Source organism: Onychomys torridus, chromosome 4 (genome assembly GCF_903995425.1).
Source record: "Onychomys torridus chromosome 4, mOncTor1.1, whole genome shotgun sequence".
NCBI classification, from domain to species: Eukaryota; Metazoa; Chordata; class Mammalia; order Rodentia; family Cricetidae; genus Onychomys; species Onychomys torridus.
This window is the reverse complement of record NC_050446.1, coordinates 45739847-45763667: the sequence shown is the minus strand read 5'-3', so window position 1 is coordinate 45763667 and position 23821 is coordinate 45739847. Positions and strand designations below refer to the sequence as shown.

At 42.4% G+C, this 23821-nt stretch overlaps 1 protein-coding gene across 1 annotated transcript in view; it reads right to left on the bottom strand.

The window, feature by feature from the left end:
• Cers6 (ceramide synthase 6) overlaps nt 1–23821 on the bottom strand; it is a 276983-nt gene that overhangs the window by 177284 nt on the left and 75878 nt on the right. The window contains exon 3 of the mRNA XM_036184679.1: nt 21817–21947. Within this exon, the coding sequence (XP_036040572.1) occupies nt 21817–21947 (131 nt within the window). The remainder of the gene's footprint in view (nt 1–21816; nt 21948–23821) is intronic.

The window sequence follows — 23821 nt, the reverse complement described above, 5'->3', positions numbered from 1 at the left end:
CACCCTCTTTTTCCAAAGTTCCCCCATAATGAAGTTCTTAGGCACTCACTGTTACAATTTCTCCCATTTTCTCTTAAGCCCTTTGGTAGTGGTTTGTTTCTCCATTCCCTTTCCATCTGAACTACTCTTGACAGACACCGTAGACTTCTGGGTTGTGACCCAACCATCAGTACGGATGGACACAGCTTCTTCTCCAGGCCCAGGTCCTCTTCTAGTCTCCTTTGTTGGCTTTTCGACTCTACTCGACAAGGTGTCAGAGCCAGTCTTCACAAATTTGTCCCTACTTCCTAACCTCTGGACCGATCTCACTATGTCTCAGGGGTGTAAAATGGTACCTAGTCATTGAAGATTGCCAGATTTCTTTTTGCAGCTCAAATTTCCCCAAATTTTCGGCTCATTCATCCAGCTGCAGCTGGCACCCCTCCACATCAACCTCCCAAATATTCCTCAAACTTAAAATAATCAAAATGAAAAGCCAAGCTTCCGTCTCTCTCTGACTCGTCCATGGCTCAGTTCCTGACAACTCCTTCAATCTGTTTGTAATGATTAAACCTGATGGTCATCTTGAAGTCCTTACTGCCCCTCACAGCAAACAATCAAGCTTGTCAGGAATACCTCTGACAAATATTTTTGGGATCATCTTGAGAAATGATGCAAATATAAAGGACATGGAGGGGATATAACAGACCCAAATGGAGCAATACACTAGATTCCTGTGATGCCGGCGTTCTGCTGATGTAACACCATGTTCATGTTTTCTAAGACTCATGCTGAAGCACAGTCTAACAGTGTATGTAACTGGCTATAAAGGAACTCATCAAAACAAGCTAAAGGTAAGACAAACCTCCAAAGGCAACTTAGTAGATCTGGGTGATGAAGACTTGATACTCATAACACTCTTTCTTCCGTTTATACCTGAAAGTTTTAGAAACCAAAACTTTAAAAAGTATTTGAATATAATCTCTCAAATTACTTCTACTACTATGACCTTAGTTGGGCCATTCACCTTGTCTCTGTCATTGCCCATACACATCCAGGTCAAGGTGAATACAGCCATCATGAACCTGTTAAAATGTTCATCACACCACATCTTTCCTTAGTTCAACAGCCCCCCGTAGTTCCTGACCTATGGGCAAACACCAAAGTGTTTACAGCAATGTACAAGGCTATGTTCAATCTGACCACCTTGCCCCACCTCAGCTAGGCATCTTACTGATTCCGCCTTACTGACCTCACCTTGGTTGGTACACGCTTTACTGGGCATTTGCAATGGTTCTTCTACCCTGAATGGAGTTTGCTAACCTCCTTCAGGCCTTGTTACAAGTTTCTCTTTCTCTGGAAATACTCACCACCATCCCTGAATGCTCATACACATTCCTGATCCACACACACCCCTATCTCCACTTTCTTCTTCCACAATACTTTGAGTCTATATGTTTTACTTACTTGCCAAACCCTTCTTTTCTACTGAAATGTAAACCATGTTTCAAGCACTGTTCACGACTACTCCACATGTGTTAGGCATTCAAAATAAATGAACAATGTGATACATACTATCAGGATGGCTATCAAGCCAAACACCCATGTTGACTTATTATGTGTTCTGGAAACATTTTTGTGTTCTGTGTACCAGTTATGTGCAAGCGTGGCCAGGTATTCAAAGGGGGTAATGTGAGGTGTTTGCAGTCTAGAAGTCAAAAAGGAATTATTAAGTAATAGCAGTAAGCTATTGGTAGCAATTCTAAGCATGCTACACAAAGGAGAGAACAATACTTATGCCTGGCAAAAGGAGAATGGGACATCATCCCTCCTGGCTAGGTGAGGTCACACAGGTTATGATGATCTGCTTCCAGGCCTAATCCTCTCCAGAAACCTAGAACTGCACCCAGCAGAAAGTGGTGCTCAGTAACTAGCCATGGTTTGTACAATGAGACTGGCCCGAGTCTTGACATGGGCGCTTGTTAAGCAGTAGGAGGAGCATACTAAGCTGGAGTAGGAGACTGCATGAGTGTAAAGCCAAGGGGCAAGGATGATTACACCATCTTCCCTGGTAACAGAAGCCCTACTAACACAAGTAACAAGAGTGGGTCAGGTACTCCAGCCCTGGTGGTGCTCTTACCACTTGAAACAATTTGCAACAATTTTCTTGTTAGAAAGATTCCTGGCATTCCTAACAAGTGCTAAATCCTGTTCACCAAGAGGGTCTACCTAGTGAGGCATTTTATTGTTTGTTTCAGATGATGATTCAAGTGCGACCACCGGTGACTCTTAGCGGAGGAAGAGTTGACACTTACCGAGTTCTGGCAAAGCAAGCGTTCAGAACAGCTGTAGAGCTCCATTTTATTCAAGGTACCATTTCAACCCACAGTAAGTGTGAAGAAGCTGCTGGGGAGCAGGTAGGGAAATGGTAGAGACAGAGGAGAGGACACAGCCTGTCCCTTCCAGGTCCTGACCATATGTGCTCTGACATTTTGGCCAGAGGCACAAACCGCCCACTATGTCCACAAGGATCTCACCTTGCTGTCCAGACAAATAAAGAATTGTGGCTTCAAATTGCATACTACTTAAGAAGTCAGAAAACCAGAAAAATCATGTTCTCACCTCAACAACCAAGCATTTTTTTTTTTTTGAAGAAGGAAGGGAGAAGGGAGAAGGGAGAGGAGGAGGAGGAGGAGGAGGAGGAGGAGGAGGAGGAGGAGGAGGAGGAGGAGGGGAAAGAACTGTATATTTTACTTCTTCTGATAGAAGTTATCACAAAAAAGAAAAGTTTCATGAAGTTGGGGAGGATAGGGAGCTAGGGAATTAGGGAATGGACCTAGGAGGAGTTAGGGAGAGGAATGAGGAGATGAATATGGTCAAAATTAAAACGCACTATAGGCCTTTCTAGAATTCTCAAAGAATAAACACAACTACATCTCAAAACAAAACCTACCAAAACATGACAACTTTATCCCAGATAAAACACACAGTAAGAATGTACTCTTCTTTTTCTTTTTTTTCCTTTATTTTTTATTTATTTATTTTTTATTTTATACTTTAATTTAATTTTACATATCAGCCACAGATTCCCCTGTCCTCCCTCCTCCCACCCCCACCCCTCTCTCCCCAGCCTACCCCCCTATTCCCATCTCCTCCAGGGCAAGGACTCCCCTGGGGATTCAGCTCAACCAGGCCAAGCAAAGTGTCCCTGCATAGGCCCTAGGTTCCAAACAGCCAGCTCACACAGTAAGGACAAGTCCCGGTCCCACAGCCCAGATGCCTCCCAAGCAGTTCAAGCTAATGCAATTGTCTCACATATCCAGAGGGCCTGATCCAGTTGGGGGCTCCTTAGCTATTGGTACATAGTTCACGTATTTCCAGTAGTTTGGCTATTTGTCCCTGTGCTTTTTCCAATCACAGTCTCAACAATTCTCAATCATACAGTCCCTCCTCTTTCTTGACAATTGGACTCCTGGAGCTCCACCTGGGGCCTGGCCATGGATCTCTGCATCTGCTTCCACTGGTCACTGGATGAGAATTCTAGCACAACAGTTAGGGTATTTGGCCATCTGATCACCAGACTAGGTCAGATCAGGTTTTCTCTCAACCACTGCCAGTAGTCTACTGTGGAAGTATCTTTGTGGATTTCTGGGGACCTCTCTAGCACTTTGCTTCTTCCTATTCCCATGGGGGGTCTTCATTTTTCATGGTCTCTTTTTCCTTGTTCTCCCTCTCTGTTCTTGATCCAGCTGGTATCTCCCGCTCCCCTAAGCTCTCTTTCCCTCTACTCTTGCCCTTCATTACCCACCTCATGTCCAGTTTGCTCATGTAGATCTCATCCATTTCTCTGTCATTGGGCGATCCCTGTGTCTTTCTTAGGGTCCTGTTTTCTAGGCAGCCTCCCTAGAGTTGTGAGTAGCAGTCTAGTCATCTTTGTTTTACATCTAGTATCCTACTATGAGTGAGTACATACCATGTTTGTCTTTCTGAGTCTGGGTTACCTCACTCAGAATGATTTTTTCTAGATCTGTCCATTTGCCTACAAACCTCATGATGTCATTGTTTTTCTCTGCTGAGTAGTACTCCATTGTGTATATGTACCACATTTTCTTTATCCATTCTTCAGTTGAAGGGCATCTAGGTTGTTTCCAGGTTCTGGCTATTACAAACAATGCTGCTATGAACATAGCTGAGCATGTGCCCTTGTGGTATGATTGAGCATTCCTTGGTTATATGCCCAAGAGTGGTATAGCTGGGTCTTGGGGGAGATTGATTCCCAATTTTCTAAGAAAGCACCATATTGATTTCCAAAGTGGCTGTACAAGTTTGCATTTCCACCAACAGTGGAGGAGTGTTCCCCTTGCTCCACATGCTCTCTAGCATAAGCTGTCTTCAGTGTTTTTGATCTTAGCCATTCTAACGGGTATAAGGTGGTATCTCAGAGTTGTTTTGATTCGCATTTCCCTGATGATTAGGGATGTTGAACATCTTGCAAGGGGTTGAGCTGTCTGAATTATTTCACTAAATCATTCCAGAAATTCTCTTAGGTTTCTGAGATGATTAGTCCTATGTTACAGCTGAGTAGCTAATATCCAGGGTGAACTAAGGAGTCAGTATCATTGTCTATCAAAGGAACAGATCTTGTTTTTCCATCTTGCAACTGACACAGAGCCCAACATAAAGCAAGTACTCTAAAGGTACTTACTGACCGCATAAGTACCGAGGAAAGAACACTTAAAACCATATATGGGATTGCTTTTGATTCAGCATATGAAGTATTTAGCCAGAATTCATGTACATGCTTCATAATTGTTGAACAGACAATATTTTCTTGTTGAATCAAATGGAAATGATGCCTCCAACTTCATGTCCTATTTTAGAGCTGGAATGAAAAAGAACTGAAAATGGTTCAAGTTGGACATATTTCCATGACCAAAACTGTGACAAAACAGAAAAGCATAGATCAGAAGTACAACCTCTTTAGGGTTTTATGTAGCCTAGGCTGGCCTTGAACGTGCTATGTAAGGATGATCTTGATCCTCAGTAGCTCTACTTCTGGCACAATGGAGTTAAAAACATGTGCCACCACATCCAGTTCATGTGGTACTCAGATGAAACCTAAGGCTCCACACATCTAGGCCAGCACTATAGCAACTGAACTACATCCCCAGCCCTAGAAGCATTATCTCAATGAACAAAGGAAGAAAAGACCATTGAATGAAAAGGACAAGTAGATAACAGCATTAGAAAGATTCTGCGTTTGGCCTTTTCTTGATATCTGTGTGGGGTCATTAACATGTGCTACCTGCAGCTTTCAGCCTCTCATCTCTTAATCCACAAAATATAGATATGACCACCTTCCTTGTACACTGAAAATTTCTAGCTTGGTTTCCTTTTTTCTGCAAACATGCACCAATGGACCTGATATAAACCAAGAGCCATTTCTGCTATCCCTTCCCCACCAGCCATTCACCTAGTCCTAGCCTCATCTTTACCCAGCCACTGAGAAGGGACAATAAGAAGGCAGTACAATGCTATAGGCTCCTGAGTGAGTATGGAATCTCAGACTCACTGGGTCTCCAAGTGCCTGGAACAATAATGGAGACAGACATCATACGAAAGTCTGGCTGGATCTTATTACATGATGGTCACTTGTATGGCTAAGGGCTCCCTGGACACAAACTGGTCCTTCTAATGACAGAAATTGTATAAGTAAAATTGAGATGTATCTCAGGCTGTATGCTTCAATACTGATTCTACCCCCTAAAGCTGTTATAATGTTCATATACAGAAATCGATCTTCCTGATTTTTAGATATGGCACTCTTGAATCTCATTTGCTAGTTCACTCAGGCCTTAGTCCATGAACAAGAGCAACTGAATGCTCTTGAAATTCTGATCTAAACTGTCATGTCCCATGTCCCTCCTCAACTCTGAGCACTTAGGAAATAAGGATCTGGTGTCAAGCACTAAGCCCCTTCCATGAAACTGGGCCTCCATAATCAATGGGAAAATGAAACAGATGAAATTCTGAGGGTACATGATTTGTTCTCGAATTTGTCGGACATTCCTTCACCAGACCACAGAAACTTTCAAGCGCACTCATGCTTTGATGACTGCATGTCTTGGGTTTGCTGCTGTTATTGTTGGTTTGGATATTTTTAACTTAACTTTATATTTTTTTTGTTTGAGTTTCATTGCAGAGGGCTGAGTTAACAGTACAATACCCACCATCACTGGTCCTATATTCTGGCAGGTTTTTTTTCTTTTTCTGTAAAACATGATACAATAACTTGGCTCTCTTGCCCAATGGATAGAGCACTAGACTTCTATCTAAACAAGGCAAAATAGGCATAGTTAATAGAAAGATGATAAATTAATTTAGCTTTATTTTCTTGGCCTTTTGATACACAACCATCAGTGTCTACAGCATATACATTCTGGGGTGTGGAGGAGCATCATGCCAATTCTATGTATTGTGATAGCCCTATCTTACTTCAGAAGAGGCTGGAAGACCACACGAATTTAGGAAGCTACCTACTCAAAATTACCAATACATGTGTACTAGAGAGAGATTTATGTTTAGTGAGGAGAATGTTTTTATAAGAAAATATTTTGAGCTCAGTCATAGGCTGCTATCAGATAACATAAAACCGACTGTGTTCTTAAGTGAGCCATATTCAGTAACCATGGCATTTCTATGAAAGCAGGCCAAATGGTAACACTGAAGTGGAAGAGCAGGTGGCCCTCAGTATCGAGAGACAGTCTGAGCTGGTCAAGCAGGGCTCAGCTGCCTTTTGTCTGTCCTTGCTCATTCTTCTCCATGCGTACTAGAGTTGCACATATGAGCACGCCATGATTTCTGCTTCCTGCAGCAGCCTTTGTACCTTCCAGGGCATTCTCTACCCTCTATCTACCACTGTCATCCTCAAATTTACTTCTCAGACAGAAAGCCCTCCAGACTTACTCCCCCCTCCCCCAACAGCCTTCCCTAGAATGAACTCAAGCTTTCTCTAATTAAAGTCAATCTGCCAGTCCCCAAAGGTTCAAAGCAGTTCCTGGAGCCCAATAACTGTGTCACACTATAGCTTTTATTTACTGGACTCTTCCTAAGTGCCAGGCATTGTGCTGAGCCATGGGAATGAAAAGGTTAAGTAGGGCACAGCCTCAGGACCCAGGGCTCCAGCATATTTAATACAGCAGAGATAGACGCAAAGAATGAGGTCACCAGCCACCAGCCCTATAGATAGAGCAAACGTCTTATGGGTATGCAAGAAGAAAGCTAAAGGTTCTCCTGGTAGGGTTTTATCACCTTGATTGGGGGAAGGAATCCACTGTAAGTAGATAAGCTCTGCACCACCCCTTCTCTGTACCTGCTCTACTCACAAATCCGTATAGGGCTCTGGAGCTAGCCTTAACCCTGTACAGGAGAAATAATTTAGGAAGAGCTGGCTATAAATCCAAGCTATGGCACCTGGGAGCTAACAGTCAGTGGGTCACTTCTTTCCCAGTTCCTTCATGGGTAAGAGGGGCTTTGGACACCTAACATCTTACACTGGGCTGCTGGTTCAATTTAGAGACCTCACCACATCTTCAGCCAGCTTCAATGAGTATCTCTTTCTCTCCTCTTTCCAAGACATAAGACTCAGACAACCATTAAGTACCCATTGTATCTATAAGAATTTGCCAGATGACACTAAAGCCAAAAGCTTGTGATTCATTATACCTGACTAAATAGAGGAGTTATTAGCAGGACCTTCACAAAATTAGGCAGTACGGTTGAAATGTGGGGCTTTGATGTCTATTCTGTTAACCCTAACCAGACTACGATGATGTAATCAAGCATGTGTGTGTCTGCACCAATAGCCTCAGGCACAGCAAATCTGCAGAACAGAACCCCTAACCTTACATTGAATATTTGCTAAGATACCATACACAGATAAGCAACAGCAGGCTACTTCAAAATAATTCTCCTTCTGACATATTTAATGCTTTCAAATCACAATAGCGTTGCAGATACTGCCAACAGTTCATTATGAATTTAAAATGAAAGTGGTACACCTGATTCTCTTTTAGTTAAATTTCTTATCATTATGGAAGGTTCACTAGAAACTTAAATTTGGAGGGACCCATGAATAATCTAACCCGTCTCCTCTATAACCATCTAGAATCTGTCCACATCCTCCCATTTGAGAACTAGCTGTGTGCTCTAGTTCTCAGCTGAAATGCCCATCTCCCACCTACTATCTGACATAGCTCTACAGCCAACCCTTACTCAGTTACTAGGAACTGGACACAAATCTCAGGAGTAAAGTTGCATCTGCCAACTTTGAAGACCATCAGTCACATCAGCAATGGCTAAGGATTCTCTGAGGACTCTAGGCTGTCTCCCCCAATGGGAATATGGTCACCATGAACTAATCACAGAGGACGATGAACAGCCAGAAGGGAACTAAATACACAAAGAGCCTCCTTCCCCACAACACAAAACATAATTCTCTTTTTCTTGTATTGATATTTGGTTTTGTTGTTGCTGCTTTGAGATAGAATTTTTCTATGTATCCCTATGTATCTATTCTTCAAACCTACTGTGTAGCCAGGCTGACCTTAAATTCACTGTCCTCCTGATTCTGCCTCCTGAATATGGGGATTAAAAATAAGTGCCCCAGGACTAGAGAAATGGCTCCATGGTTAAGAGCACTGGCTGCTTTTTTGGTGGACCCTGGCTTGATTCCAAATACCCACATGGCAGCTTAAAGCCCTCTGTAACTCCAGTTCCAGGGGAATTCAGTACCCTCTCCTGGCCTCCCTGAGCACTAGGCATACACATGGTACACAGATGTACATGTAGGCAAAATATCCATACACAGAAAATTAAATAAAATATGAAAAGTAGTGTAGTCTACATCTAACAACAACAACAAAAACAAAAACCCACCAAGTTTGGCTTGCATCAGTTTTCCTGATGGCAAATTAAGATACAAAATTCTGAATAACTAAGATGATAGCAACAATGAGGTACTGAAGAAGGGGTATATATAGGAACTATAAGTACACACACACACACACACACACACACACACACAATCATATAGTTATATATAGTTATGGCTAGTAGTTTGGGGGTAGACTTCATTGCCCCTGTGAAATGTCTGCTCACTCAGCTTTGTGAGCCCAGTGGGAAGGGAAGCAGATACAGCATTATGTACACGACATGTACCCTATCTCATCTGTTTCCAGGATCATCCTCTAACGGGTAGTTTATTATTACCCTTTTGTACCAGCAGCATCTGCTGGAGTGAATTTATTTACCAAGGTAACACAGCTTGAGCAAGAACCTGAACCAGTTGCATCTGACGTCTACCCTCAAATTTGTTCAAGAGCATTGCTACCTCAGCCCCTAGGACTGACACTGATCACTTTAAACATTGGGCACTTGTCTCCAGGAGCCACACTGACCTGCTAAGGCTCATCACACTGTCCTGCCATAGCAGATGAGGCTTCACCAAGGCCAGAGCCACTGGGCACCAGGCTTTGCTCCTCCCCTCTGGTAGAGGCAAACTGTATCCTTTCAGAATCACTCGGGCAGATTCTAAACCTCTGTGGTTCAAAGATATTCACTGCATGTTCTGACATTTCTCATGTGGTGCTTCAAAAGCCTTGGCTTCTGCACACACAGCAGGCATCACTCCCTGCTGAAGTAGGACACCGTTTTTCATCCATTTCTGTCATCTCCTTGCACAGCAGCAAGCCAATGGTCTCTAGGCTCTGGTCTCACATTGGTTTTGTATCTTTTTTTCTCATGTGTGTGTAATGCCCCAGTCAATAGTTCTGCAGATGCACGCTGATTCTGGCTCCTTGGCTTCCACAGAAAAGAAGAGCTTCTTTGTAAATTGAAAGCCTGCTGTCCTTGCATCTCCTTGAATCTGTCTTCCCTAAAACAACATCACTCTTCTAAGAGAGGTAGCCATGGCTCTGAAGGAACCTAGTGGTAGGGTTAGCTTTGAAAGAGTAATTTGCTACTTTACACATTTTCTAAACTTTACTAGTGCAGAAAATATGTAACATTAAAGGTAGTTCACATTCACTACATTCCCACTAGGTACAACACACCTCTGTATATGAACTCAACAACTGTATGCAGTAGCCAGTATTAATACACATTTTTTGAATAAATAGGCGCAGGGTTGCCAAACTATTTTTCTAAACATCCCAAGGGGTTTTATTTAAAAGAAGGCTGGATTCAGACTGCCTGGCTCCACAGCTCACCTCATTACCACTCTACTGTTTCATCAGTTTCTCTGTGAGGCCTGTGAAAATATGTCTGCCCATGTGAGTATTAACATGAATTTCATATTTGCTTCTGTATGGCTTCCTCTGCAAAAAACAAAACAAACACTAGAGGAGTGAAGCAATTTGCACTGTTCAGAGCAGAGGGGTATAGAAACAAACATACACACATACACACACACACACACACACACACACACACACACATACACACACACATATCCACCCATGTATGCACAGCCACTCATACACCCAGGAATGCACAGTCATTTATACACCTATGCATCTACATCATATCCACTGGATGTTTCAATTTACCCCCTGCTTTCAGATAACCTCCTCTGATCACCTCCCACTAGCTCACAGTCTGTGATCTTTCCTATACTCTCATTGTCTGACCAGCATACCTCCTAAACCCATTTGGTGAGGCTCTGGCTCCTAGTGTGAGTACCTTTGTAGATAGCATTTAAGGTAGCTAAGGCTAAATGGAGTCATACAGATAGGACCCTGATTGGTTTTATTGGTGTCTTTGTGAAAAGAGAGAGAAATTCCTTAAAGTACTGTCAAAGGAAAAATTTGGGAGAAACCAAACTCAATGAAATCTTGACCTCAGACTTCCAGCCTCCAGAACTGTGACAAAATAATTTCTGCTCAACCCACTCAATCTGTGGTATTTCCTTATGGCAGCCTGGGCAGATCAAAATGCCAACGTCAACAAGCAAACTCAAGGACTTTTCCAAGAAAAAGTGTCTTAGTTATTACAACAGTTAAGTATTTCTTAGTCAGTTAATATGTGACAAACTGGGCTGCTATTTTTATTAGATGTCTACATTTTTCAGCATATCATTGATGAAATTTTATTATGACTTATGTTACTTTGTTCTGTCATACAACTTTACACTATGTGGTTATTTGTAACATGGGCATACCACATCAACACACAAATGACTGCGCCATCATTCAGAGGTAGATGACTCACAGACCCTGAAGATAAAGAATAGGACTGTAGGGTAAAAGGGCCAGCTAAAGAAATACATCCTGACCCTGAAACCAGAGTCAGTCAAAGAAACACACCCTGGCCCTGAAACCAGAGCCAATGAATGAAAGAAATTCACTTTGGCCCTGAAACTAGAACCAAAGAAACACACCCTGACCCTGAAACCAGCCAGTGAAAGAAACACACTTTGGCCCTGAAATCAGAGCCAAAGAAACACAACCAATCCCTGAGCAGGAAATCTTGCCAATCTCCCAGTTTATCCAAGCACAGAGATTGAAATCTGACCAATTCTCACCCTGAAAACCTTCTCCCTGGAAAAACTCCACCCCTAAGAAGCCCTCTGCCTGTTCAGTTGGCAGCTGCTCTTCGCCACCCTGGCAGAGGCAGCCACTCTCCTGGATTCCTCCTTCCCAAATAAAGCTCCTGAAAGAGTTTTGGGTGAAGACCTTCTTTTGCCACAGTGGAGCAGAGTCTCTTCTGGGAGACTCTCTAGTGGAGTGGAGCAGAGAAGCCACAGACACCTCTGCTGAGAAACTCTCTTAGCAGTGTGGAGCAGAGCTCAGGGTAAGGGCGCTCTCTCAGACAGGAGCAGGATGGCCACATCCTGTGGGGAGACCATCCCCCACCAGAACACAGCTTCAGGTATAGCCTGACTCCCCACAGTCAGGATTCCTTTCTCCTCACAACTATAGGTACCCAGGATACCTTCCCTTCACAGCTGCAGGCATAGCCTGACTTCCCAACAGTCAGGATTCCTTTCTCCTCACAGCTGTAGTTATCCAGGATTCCTTTCTCCTCACAGCTGTAGGTATAGCCTGACCAACAGTCATGGTACCTTTCCCTAACAGTTGCAAGGACATGATGCTTCGACAGCCTTCTTTGGGCAGTCTGACAAGGTAGGTTCTATGAAAAACTCACTCAAGCACAGTTCTCAAAACACAGGTATAGCATGGAGATGCACAGGTAGAGCTGAAGGCCACTGGACTGGGTGGTGGGCAGCTCACTGTTCTCCTTTCCTTCTCTGTCTGTGGGTACCAGTCTACTAAACACACATCCACAGCACTGCTTGTCATGTATATTTGCAGGGGCACATGGATGAACTATGAGACTATGGAAGTATTAAATGATAAATACTTATTTCTGGACAACAGGCTTTTGAAGAATTTCTCCAAAATTTTTAATGAATACTGTACACACTTTTATAACCCTTCATAACTTCATAACCATTCTAAATCAAAAATAAATATATTTTGAAACAGATAAAACAGAAAGATAAATGGTGTATAGGCTTAAAAACTGGTAGGTAAACATTCATTATGAACATTAGCCTTAATACACTTGACCATTCCTCTTCTTTGTCTTCATCTAGCTCCATGCTGCATATAATTATTTGAAAATTAGTATAAAAAGACCATAATAAATTTAGGATCTAAAGTGAAACCAATGGACCAAATGTAAAAGGAGCACAAATGTCCTAAATATGCAGCCAACTGACCAAGGCATGCCTTGTCTGATACTTTTAGCAGAAGTCTGGTTTTTTGCAATTAGCCAGTACACATGAGTGAGATGCCTGGCCATATGGCATGGGGAATGTGAGGGGCTGGATCCAAATGGAAAGGCTGAGTTGACTTTGTTACAGACTGCAGGTCTAGAACAGAAAGAAGAAGCAAGGCTTGAGACCCAAGTCTAAGGAGAATGGTGTACGGTCTATGAGAGTGACATCCCAGTGAGGACACTAAAGCTGTAATAAGTGCCACGTTGGGCTAAATGCAGCTATGTACCCTCAAGACATCCAATTCCAGATGTGTCCTGATGTTACTATGGAATGGGAACTCTGGGAGGTGACTATGCCAGACATTGGGGGACCACATTGTCTGTCTTGGAATGCCAAAAGAAACCCCAGTATAGTTTTACAATCCCAAGGCAGAGAGTAGCAAACAACGAGCCACTGTGCTGAATCCAGCCTGCTATCTGTTTCAGTATGGGCCAAGGGCTTAGAAGAGTTTTACATTTTTTAATGGCTGAAAGGGCTGTAAAAACCTAATACTTCATAATATGAAAATGATATACTCAAATTTCAATCTCAATAAAATAAGTTTTCTTGGAAGTCAGCTATTCCCGTTTGCATTGTCTCCAGCTACTTTGGAACCACAATGGTAAAGTTGTAACTACAATGAAGTTCATGCTGGTTTCCTTTCTTGCTATTTACACGATGGTTTGCTGACTTCTGGCTCCCAAACTAAGGCTGGCCCGAAGGCAACCCACAGGTTATGAAGTATTTAAATAATAGTGTCCAATAGTGGTAGAAAGCATGCACTGAGAAGTAATTAGGCATCTATGTATTTTGGGTGATGGTATGGAGCAACCCAGGGACTGTTTCTTATTTGTGGACAGTCACTCCCATCATCACAAAAGCAAATATAGTTCAATTCTGTGTTTTTTAAGAACAAAGATTCCAAATGTGTGATTAGATTTTGTTCAGACTCAGAATCAGTATCTAAACACTGCTGAGCCTATATCCCAATACTGAAAGAAAGAAGACACTATGGTTCTAGACCATAACAATTTCTTATTTCATCTTAAAAAAACAAACAAACAAACAAACAAACAAAAAACCAAAACCAAGCAGCAGCAGCAGCAGCAGCAGCAGCAGCAGCAGCAACAACAACAAAAACTGCATTGGTGGGCTGGCTACACAGCTGGCAAAATGCTTGAGAAGCTGAGTGTGGATCCCTAGTATCCACATAAAAATGCGGGCCATGGTGGCATACAATGATTCCAACACCAGGAAAGCAGAGACAGGCAGACCCAGAAACACCCACTCAGTGAGCACCAGGCCAATGAAGAGAGCCCGTCTTCCTAGGGTAGGTATCTTTGGGTTCTACAAACATGCGCACATTACACATGGCACCACCATCACCACCATCCACAATAAATAAAAATAACTGCACTCATTATTAAAAGCCAGCATGGACTTTCAATATATCAAAAAGAAACTGCCAGTTTTGTCAGTAAATTTTTTAAAAGACATCAATATAAAAGCAATTCTGAGTTTTTTCCCTCTGGTAAAATTTGCTTCTTCCTAGAATAAGGAAGATAGGAAAATAGTTTACAGATATTTTGTTGAGGTGTTCATTTGCAAACAAATATTTGGTTATGAAAACTTGGTAAAGGTATTTAGCACATGATGTGGTTGGACGATCTGAAATTAAAGGGTCGAGGAGCCTTGGCTACTTGTTTCCCGGACAACTTGCCTCCTGTTCCTCCATTCCAATTATTAGTTCCATTTCCTCTTTAAGGTCACAAGATAGCACTGCTCATTTATCCAAATAAAATAGCAATTTCACTCACAGTGAGCAAATTGATGGCATGAAGGCAACTGATTAAGCCTTCATTATCACTGGCATGTTCTCCCAAATCCAGTGGAATTATATATTAAGAAAACCACAGGGCTTCTTTGAAGAACAAGGTCACAACTTCAAGACTCTGACACTACAGAGTACCGTCCAAACACTGCTGCATTTGGGGTTGGTTTTAATGCATATGAATTCTGAGACAGAATTCCTAAAGGGCATTATCGCCTAGGACCTAAGTTCTGTTCTTCATGTGCAGAAAAGTTCAGTCTGAGGAAATTATCACTAATCTTCAATGCATGGTTATTTTTTACCCTACTTTTTAAGTTTATCACATGGCAAGCTCATCCTGTCAATCAATTAGTGACTGCTTAAATGAAAGCCGCATAGGATACTGACTCTGACATGGGCTAGTAAATGTGCTTCATGGCATTGGGGAATGCTGCAGACATGTACTGGGCACCAGTGACAAGGATGGTGTTTACTCTAACATCTTACCCTGCCTCTTCCCAATTCCCCGAAGACATGACACATTATACTGTCCTGAAGATGAAACATATAACTCTCTTAAGATTTTCAGAGAACAGTGGCAGAGTTTCCATTCACCCCATCAGCATCAGCTCCATCCTGAACCAGTTTCTTCTAAAACATCTCACATGACATCGTCTTTTATAAATTCTTTATTCTCTTACAAAAAAATCCCCAAAAACCCTCTATTTCAATTGCTAGTAAAGATTCAAATGCTTTGGGAAGAAACAGTCATCAAACCGGACACAGCCGTGAGTGCCTGCCTCAAGTGGGGGGAAGGAATCACATCCGTGTTTCTGTGCATTACTCCCTGGACAGCTTCTGCTAGCTCTATGTGCATTAAAGTGGATGAGCTAGACACTGGCCTCATCATCTCACTGTTAGTGTGTAGAGAGCACCATGCAGAAGGCACATCCGTGCTACCTCATACTGATGGAAAGCAAAACGCAATTGTTCCCTGAAAGGAGTTCACATTTTCTTAAATCAAAGCTTATTTAAATCAAAGCTTATTTAACAGAAAATTACAGATACTATATATATATATATATATATATATATATATATATATATATATATATACACATTCCATTATTTTTATTGTTATCTATATATACATTATATATCCCCCTTATCTACAATCAGCAAATTTGTGTTCTCTGGCTTTCTAACGTGGTTTTGGGCCTTCTGAATAGCCGTCATCTCTTTTTTTTTTTAAACCAGGAGACAGATTAGGAAAGGGAGATGAATGAGAATGTTTTTGCACATGGGGCACATATTCTAAAATAAACATGTCTAAATACCCTGGGGTAAACACTCTGCATATCCAATTGGATCACTCACTAGGTAACAAATATGTCTGTTCTTGCTTTCTGTTGCTGACGCAAAATACTGACCAAAGCAACATGGACAGGAAAGGATTTGGCTTACTCTTTCCAACCCATCATGGAGGGAAGCTAAGGCAGGAACTTGGAGATAGAAAGGGAAACAGAGGGAATAGAGGAACTCTGCTTACTGGGTTTCTTTCCATGGATTTCTCAGCCTGCTTTCTTATATAAGCCAGGACCACCTGCCCTGGAGTGGCACTGCCCTTAGTGTGCTAGACACTTCCACATCAACAATTAACCAATAAAATGGCCCATAGGTCTGTTCACAGGACAATCTGATAGAAGCAATTCCTCAACTGATGTCCCCTCATCCTAGGTGCCTCTAATTTGTGCAATGTTAAAAAAAATAAATAACCAGCACAACTGACTTCTTGTCAACTCAGCACACAAACTCATCACTATTCAACCATAACCTTTCCTTTGTTGTTTGTCCCCAATATCTCATGTTAATATTATAATATAAAGTACAATCCAGCTTTTTAAATCCCATAGTCTAAATTTTTCAACAGTTTAAAAGTCTAAGTTCTCCTAATTAAAAGTATCCCATCTCTTAGCTGTGTGCTCCTGCAAAATAAGTTACGTATTTTTTAGTTCTAAAAGGGAAGAAACGGCACTATTACAATCAGATTGAATCAAAACCAAAGTCAAAAAGTGTAAAAAGTTCAGTTGGGTGTTTAGGACTCACTCTTGATCTTCTGGGGACTAACAGGCTTGGACACCTCCATTTCTCTAGCTTTGCCATTTACAGCACACAAAGTTTGTCTTGTAGGCTCATGCTGGTTCATTCTACACTACTACTATCCTTGGCAATCACCTCATCACCCCAGCATCTCCAAAACACTAGCCTCTGCTGTAGCTGAGATTACATCTTCATCAGTGGTCTCCTGGCTTAAGGTACCAAGCTTCAGCCTTTCTCTATTACCCTTTCATTCCCTGGGGCTCCACTGTAACTGAGGAAGTACCTTCAGCAATGGCCTCCTAGTCTCTCTATAGGGATTCCAAGCCTACATGGTGCTGAGTCTTAGCTACTCTGACTCCTTCACTCCTTCAAAACCATCAGTATGTGGGAGACTCTCACACATTAATAAGTTCTAATACCAGCTTGAAATATAGCCTTGGCTCCCCACTGGACCATAGCTTCCGTATGCTGATCCTGAGGAAACACTTCTCAATGATATTGCTCCCTTATTCATCATAGATGACTTCTCAATCCCAGCTAACCAGCATTGAATGTTTCACCAAAGCAAGATTTCACTTTCAGTGGTGTTGGTCTCCTGTTAATCAGAGTTGATTCTTTTGTCCCAGCAGACCAGAAACCAGATTCTTAATTTAAACATATCACACACAAAGCATGATAGAGTCTTTTGAGGGACTGACTCCCAAACTCTCCTCTGAAACTTAACAAGCCAGATCTTCATCATCTTCATTTCTCAGTATTCTCTTCCAAGCTCCCACAAAATAGCCCAATTAAGCTTCCTCCCAAGAACATGGTCAAGTCTATTACAGCAATACTCGATGTTCCTGATACCAATCTGTTTTAGTTTGCTTTCTGTTGCTGAGATAAAATATTAACCAAAAAGCAACTTGTATAGGAAATGGTTTATTTGATGTACCCTTCCCAATCACAATTCATCATTGAGAAGAGTCAAGGCAGGAACCTGGAGGCAGGAACTAAATCAGAGACTGTCTTAGTTAGGGTTGCTATTGTCATGATGAAACACCATGACCAAAGCAACTTGGAGAGGAAAGGGTTTATCTGGCTTACACTTCTGCATCACAGTTCATCATCAAAGGAAGTCAAGACAAGAACTCAAGCAGGGCAGGAACCTGGAGGCTGATGCAGGGGCCACAGAAGAGTGCAACTTAGTGGCTTGCTTCCCATGGCTTGCTTAGCTGGCTTTCTTATACCACCAGCCCAGGAATGGCACCACCCAAGTGAGCTGGACCCTCCCCCTTCAGTCACTAACTAGAAAATGCCCTACAGGCTTGCTTATAGCCAGATCTTATGGAGATATTTTCTCAAAGGAGGTTCCTTCCTCTCATATAATTTCAGCTTATGTCAAGTTGACATAAAACTATCCAGCACAGAGACCATGTAGGAATGCTTACTGATTTGTTATCCATGGATGGCTCAGCCTGCTTCATACATAACTCAGGACTACCTGTCCAGTGATGGCACTGCCCACAGTGGGCTGGACCTTCCCACATCAACCATTAACCAAATAAAATGTCCCACAGACATGCCCACAGGTCAATCTAATTGAAGCAATTCCTTGAGATTTCCTCTTCCTAGGTGACTCCATCTTCTGTTGAGTTGACAAAAAAAAAAAAAAAAAAAAAACAAAACAATTACAGCTTCCCTGTTTGACAACTATTCTTCTAGATCATTACTTTACAGATAAAAACACATGTGCACACATGACCAGTGTAATTCTACTTTATCCCTCATAGTATTCTCTCCACATTCTCCTTTACCACTTCATCCATTCCTTTGAATTTTTTGGTTTGTTCTGTTTGTTTTGAGATAGGGATCTCACTTTATTCCACAAACTTAAAGAACCCTCTCACACCAACTTCCTGACTAATTGGATCCATAGGCTTGTACTATGTACCCAGCTCTTCAAATTTCTGTCTTTGAGATTTCCATCCAGTTTTCTAGAGTCAGAAAATTTGCCAAAAATATTTACACTAGGCTAGTATGTAGCAAGCATTTTTCAGCTGTGGGGCCACGTGGCAACTGAGATCAGTGACTCCTTCCAGAAGAGCACTATTTTAAACCATCATCAGTTAACATTTGGTAGAGTCGTTGCATTATGGGAAAGGCTAAGAAGAATGTGTGTGGTCTTTGTGCTCTTTAACTATCTGTTATGATGCATCAAAGAGATTAAGGACACTTAAGTCATTACACAAAGCAGGAGGAGATTCCAATTTTAAACATCAATAATTGCAGTAAGTGTTCTGAGAATTTGATAGAAGTTGTGCTCAGTCCAAGCCCATGAGTCAGGCCATACTTTGGTCTGTGCCTAGGAGTTGAGGTGTTGGTAGGGGACAGAAGGGCAACCGAAGTAGTAGGTATTCTAGGCTAGGAGTATTGCATTAGGCACGTGAGTATGGTGTGGGCAATAAAAGCCCAGCCCTTTGGAAGAAAGAGGTCATTTGGACTCATCTCCAACAGGCACAGGCCAGAATCAAGGTAAGAAGCCTAATACTAAACCTTCAGTTGTAGAAAAATCACCAGAGTTTTAAAGCAACAGGCTGTGGGGATGGGATCTTTTAGAATGATGTTTTGGGGGTTATTATAGTAGCAAAACAAGATGCCGCAGAGAACAGAATGGTATCTTGGTAGAAATATCTGCACTGGGCAGCACAGATGGCTTAGGAAGCAGTTGTTGAGAGAAAATGATTTCTGGAGAGCATAAAATAGAGTAAGAAAAGAAAGCAGTTGGAGACTAGGTCTGGAGAAGAAATGCATTAGAATCCACAGGGAGAATGTGAACAACAGTTCTTGGCAAGACAGAACTATTGTCAACCTTGAAGTCAACAACAGTGTCCAATAAGAGTTCATCATCACTGGGTCATGCACATGGACCAAGTGGTAGCACTGACCCAGTGGTCATCCCAGGACGGCCCACATGCCTCCCACAGCTGATCTCTCTGTTTGGATCTTTAGACCCTGACTGTTCACATCAACCATTTAGCACACATATCTATTACTTAATGTGGACAATGGACTTATACACACATACTCAGGTCGTATCTGTCTGGCACAGGTACGAATGATAATACTGTGGGTAGAGATCATAACACATGCTTTATCTGTTGCTCTCCCTCTCCATTGTGCCTGCACATCACCACTCCTCTAGGACTCATTTAGAAGTCTTTCTAACTAAAGGTAACATCAAAGTCCACTGGGGTACACAGGTCAAGACTAAGTGAAGCTAAGGAAAGACACATACATGAATCCAGTGGAGACTGCTACTTCGAATGTGGTGCATGAACTAGAGGCACCAACAGCAGCTAGGACCTCAGCTGCCTAGCCACACACAGGGACTCACACACTGCACATGAACAAGATCCCCAGGTTACTGTGGCCTAGACACATCTGTGTGTTAAGAAGAAAACTATGATAAGTTATAGAAGAGGCTACACCATGCTACCAAAGAAGTGAGTTGGACCAGAGGAAGAGAGAGCAGGTGACCTAGAGCACACACTGCAGTACAACTTGACTCCCTCTCAGACTCATGGTCAGTGATGGAGTTCAGGTCCTTGGAAATGGAGCAAAAGACCAAGTCAAGGAGCAATTCCAGCTGCTGATCATAGTCTAGATGCATAACCCTGCCAAGAACAGCTACTAAGTTTATGTATGAGAAGCAGTTCACAGATTGTATCTACTTAGCTGTTCCCCACCACCCGAGATTTTATAAATATCCTAACCTCCTGATGATCCCATTTATTCTCTTCATATCTACCCAGCTGAGGGAACTTATGGGACGATTTCCTGTATCTCATTCATTCTCTTGGTCTTAATCACGCAATGTCAAAATACTTTCTTGGCTAATTGAAAGACAAACCTGAAAAAACACAAATGCAATTCTAATTCAAAATAGAAAGGACTGTGACTAAGTGCTGTTCCAACAGCACTACTGTTGAAATAACTAGGTATCAGGCCAAAGCTCTCCAGAGAAAGGGCTGGATACAGACCAGTGGCCACAGTCCATGAGATGAAGTCCACATGTGGCCTTATTCTCAGGTTAGAGTCTTGTCTTGGCTGTGGATATGCTCAATGTTTAGATCATCCTTTGATTTTTCTTAAGTGTGTCCAATATCACCATCTGAAGATATCATGGTACATCTTCTATTATTTGTGTGTGTGTGTGTGTGTGTGTGTGTGTGTGTGTGTGAGTGAGTGCGCGTGCGTGCGCGCGCGCTTCCACTCACATGTTGAAGTATCTGTATGGGTTACATACCTATGCATGCATGTGGAGGCCAGGAATAGATGTCTGGCAGGTGACTTCCTCAACCACTTTTCACCTTCTTTTTTGAAACAAGGTCTTCATTCAACTTGGAACTCATCCATTCATCTAGGCTGGTTGGCCGAGAGGCTCTGCCTCCCCTGTGCTAGGATTACAGCTGCTTTGCTGCCACACCCAGCTTTTACATGAATGTTGGGGGATCTGAATTCAAGTCATTCACTGAGCCTTCTGCCCAGCCCTTGTCTTTTATTCTTTTTAACAGCTTTATTAGCACATAGTTTACATGCCATGAAATTCACATTTTGCAAACAGAAGAGACTTTCGTTATATCCCCTACTGTCAAGCAATGCCTCATTAAAATGCATACATTAATAGAACATAGCTATTTCTTAAATCTCTACGAATGCAGGACTTTGTTATTTTCCCTTGATTAACATATCCGAAAATCTTAGTTTTATTAGTGGAAAATTTATCTTGATAAAATTCTGTCTACTGAATCTAAAATATAGGAGTAATGCCCTCCAATGCTCTATTTCAAAGATGACTGGTTGGAAACACCATGGCAGACCTTCACATCTAGTCCCTTGAAGGAAATGCATTAGGAAATGAAGTTTATTTATTGAATCCACACTGGAAATGCCAAATCCTTACAAACTACCGTTCCCGCAGATTTCCCTGAGCCATTTTTCTCCCAGGTGTCACGCTTCATGAAGGCTGCTGGAGCCTGCCAACATCTGTTGTTTTCCACATCTGGGCTGGCATGAAGACTCAGGCAGGTTTTTCTTTTAAAAACTTAGGAAGAAATGAACTTACATGCTCTCACAGAACCTGGTCAGGGTGCTGGGCTTTTCCTGGTTGCGCCTTTGTCGAAACCAGCGTTGGATGCTCCGAACATCCCAGTCCAGCTGCTTGGAGAGCCCTTCAAGCCGCTTCTCGTCAGGATGCTGTGAAAGAAGGCGCCAGAAAAACCATCTCCATTCATTTTTCACTTACACCATTTACAAGTTTTATGTTACCTATGGTGGGATTTCCCCTTTCCTTTCTCCTGCTGGTATTTCAGTATTTAGGACTGAGAATCTAGTCCATCCATTCAAGGCATGAACAAAGATAAAGCCTGGATCCCTCATTATGAAACAGGGCAGAAAAGTAATAATCTTGCCCCAATGCTTGCATTTTTTCTAATCAGCAAATACTTCTTATGAGGCAACCAGCAACCAAGAGAGGAGGAGCCAGCCAGCTGGCTGAGTCAGTTCCATCAGCCTTCAAGGGAAGACTTTACAGAGACATCAACAAGCAGTTCACTTTCTCAGAGGAAAAAAAGAGTACACCTTCATACCTTATAAACAGACAATGTAGAAAGAGCACAAAGCACAGGAAACCCGCACAGGCACCAGCCAAGGTGCCGCTGCTGGTACCACATGCACCTCCTCTTTCATCTTCTCACCCTATTCTTCACGGGTTCCTTGTCTTCTCTTCCTTCGTCAACCCTTTCCCACACCACACATCTAGTCTTCCTAATGTGACATATGATGGAAGGGACTAGCGTGGTGAAAAGGACAAGGTGGCCTTGAGACAATAGGAATAGACCCAATTCCTCACCCCACTAGCCATTCTGAGCCCTGGTCTCTTTATCAACACAAACAAGGGTGGTTTATGAACTCACAGGGGACTGTGGCGAGGGCTGTGAAAATAAACGTTAAACTAGTACCTGTTAGCTGTCTTTTCTCTCTCTCCTTCCTTCAACATGTTGAAGAGCCTCTTGCTGACAATCACAAGAGGGGAAACCTGCTGTAGAGGAAACTGGCCAAGAGAGCGCCAGTCCATTATTTATTGTTTACTCTAGTTCTGGTGATGAGAGGAAATAGCCAACAAGGAAGGAGGGAGAAGACGCACTGGCCAGGCTGGAACAGAATGTACACGTAGGACCTAAAAGCATTTCAGCAGCTGTAGGGGTCTGCGTCTTCCACAATTCATCTGTTCAAAGGTCTCCTTTGAGTGAGGAGTAAAACCATTGGAGAGAGGCTAGGTCACAAGGGCGGAGCTCTCAGACTGAGACTTGATTGCTGTTGGCTGTGTCCACCCACCTCTTCCTCCCCCTTCCTTCCATCATTCCCTCTCCTCGCAAACCCCAAGAAATGGACCCTATGGGCACTCAGATCGCACACTTCCAGACTTGACGAAACTTTCCAAATGTGCAATCGAAATGTCTGCTGCTTCAGACCCTGGTCTATGGCATTCTATCACAGTAGCTTGAATCAACTAAGACAGACACATTCCCCTAAACCACAGCAAATGGCATCCAGTTACAAAGTGTTCTGATCTTGTGCCTATCAATGCAACCTGCCAACTTCCAGTTGGGCATGTGCCTAAGTTCCTTTCAGTGGTAATGAGAGAATCTACCATCTCCTTTTATGTCTCTCTTAATTAAAAATGTGAGAGAGGCAGGGGGAGTCACTGCCTATAATATATTGGTTATACTACTATCCAATAAAAATGAATATTTGACAGTCATATATATGTGTGTGTGTGTGTGTGTGTGTGTGTGTGTGTATAAATGTATTGTGACTATATTCACCCTCACTACCCTATGAACTGTCTTCCTTACCTTGCCTCTGAATTTCTTTTTCCTAACTAGTCCCACAATAGCTGCACTGTAGAAGAAAATGACACTGTCTCCAGCAGCAACCATAAACAGACAAGAACAACTCAGGAAGGAGGTGGGGCCTTGGGGACAGGAAAAAAGAAAAAGAAAAAAACAACTTTATCTGAGTTTACTAGTGGTCGGAGAAAAAAGATCTAAGGTTCACAAATCACAAAC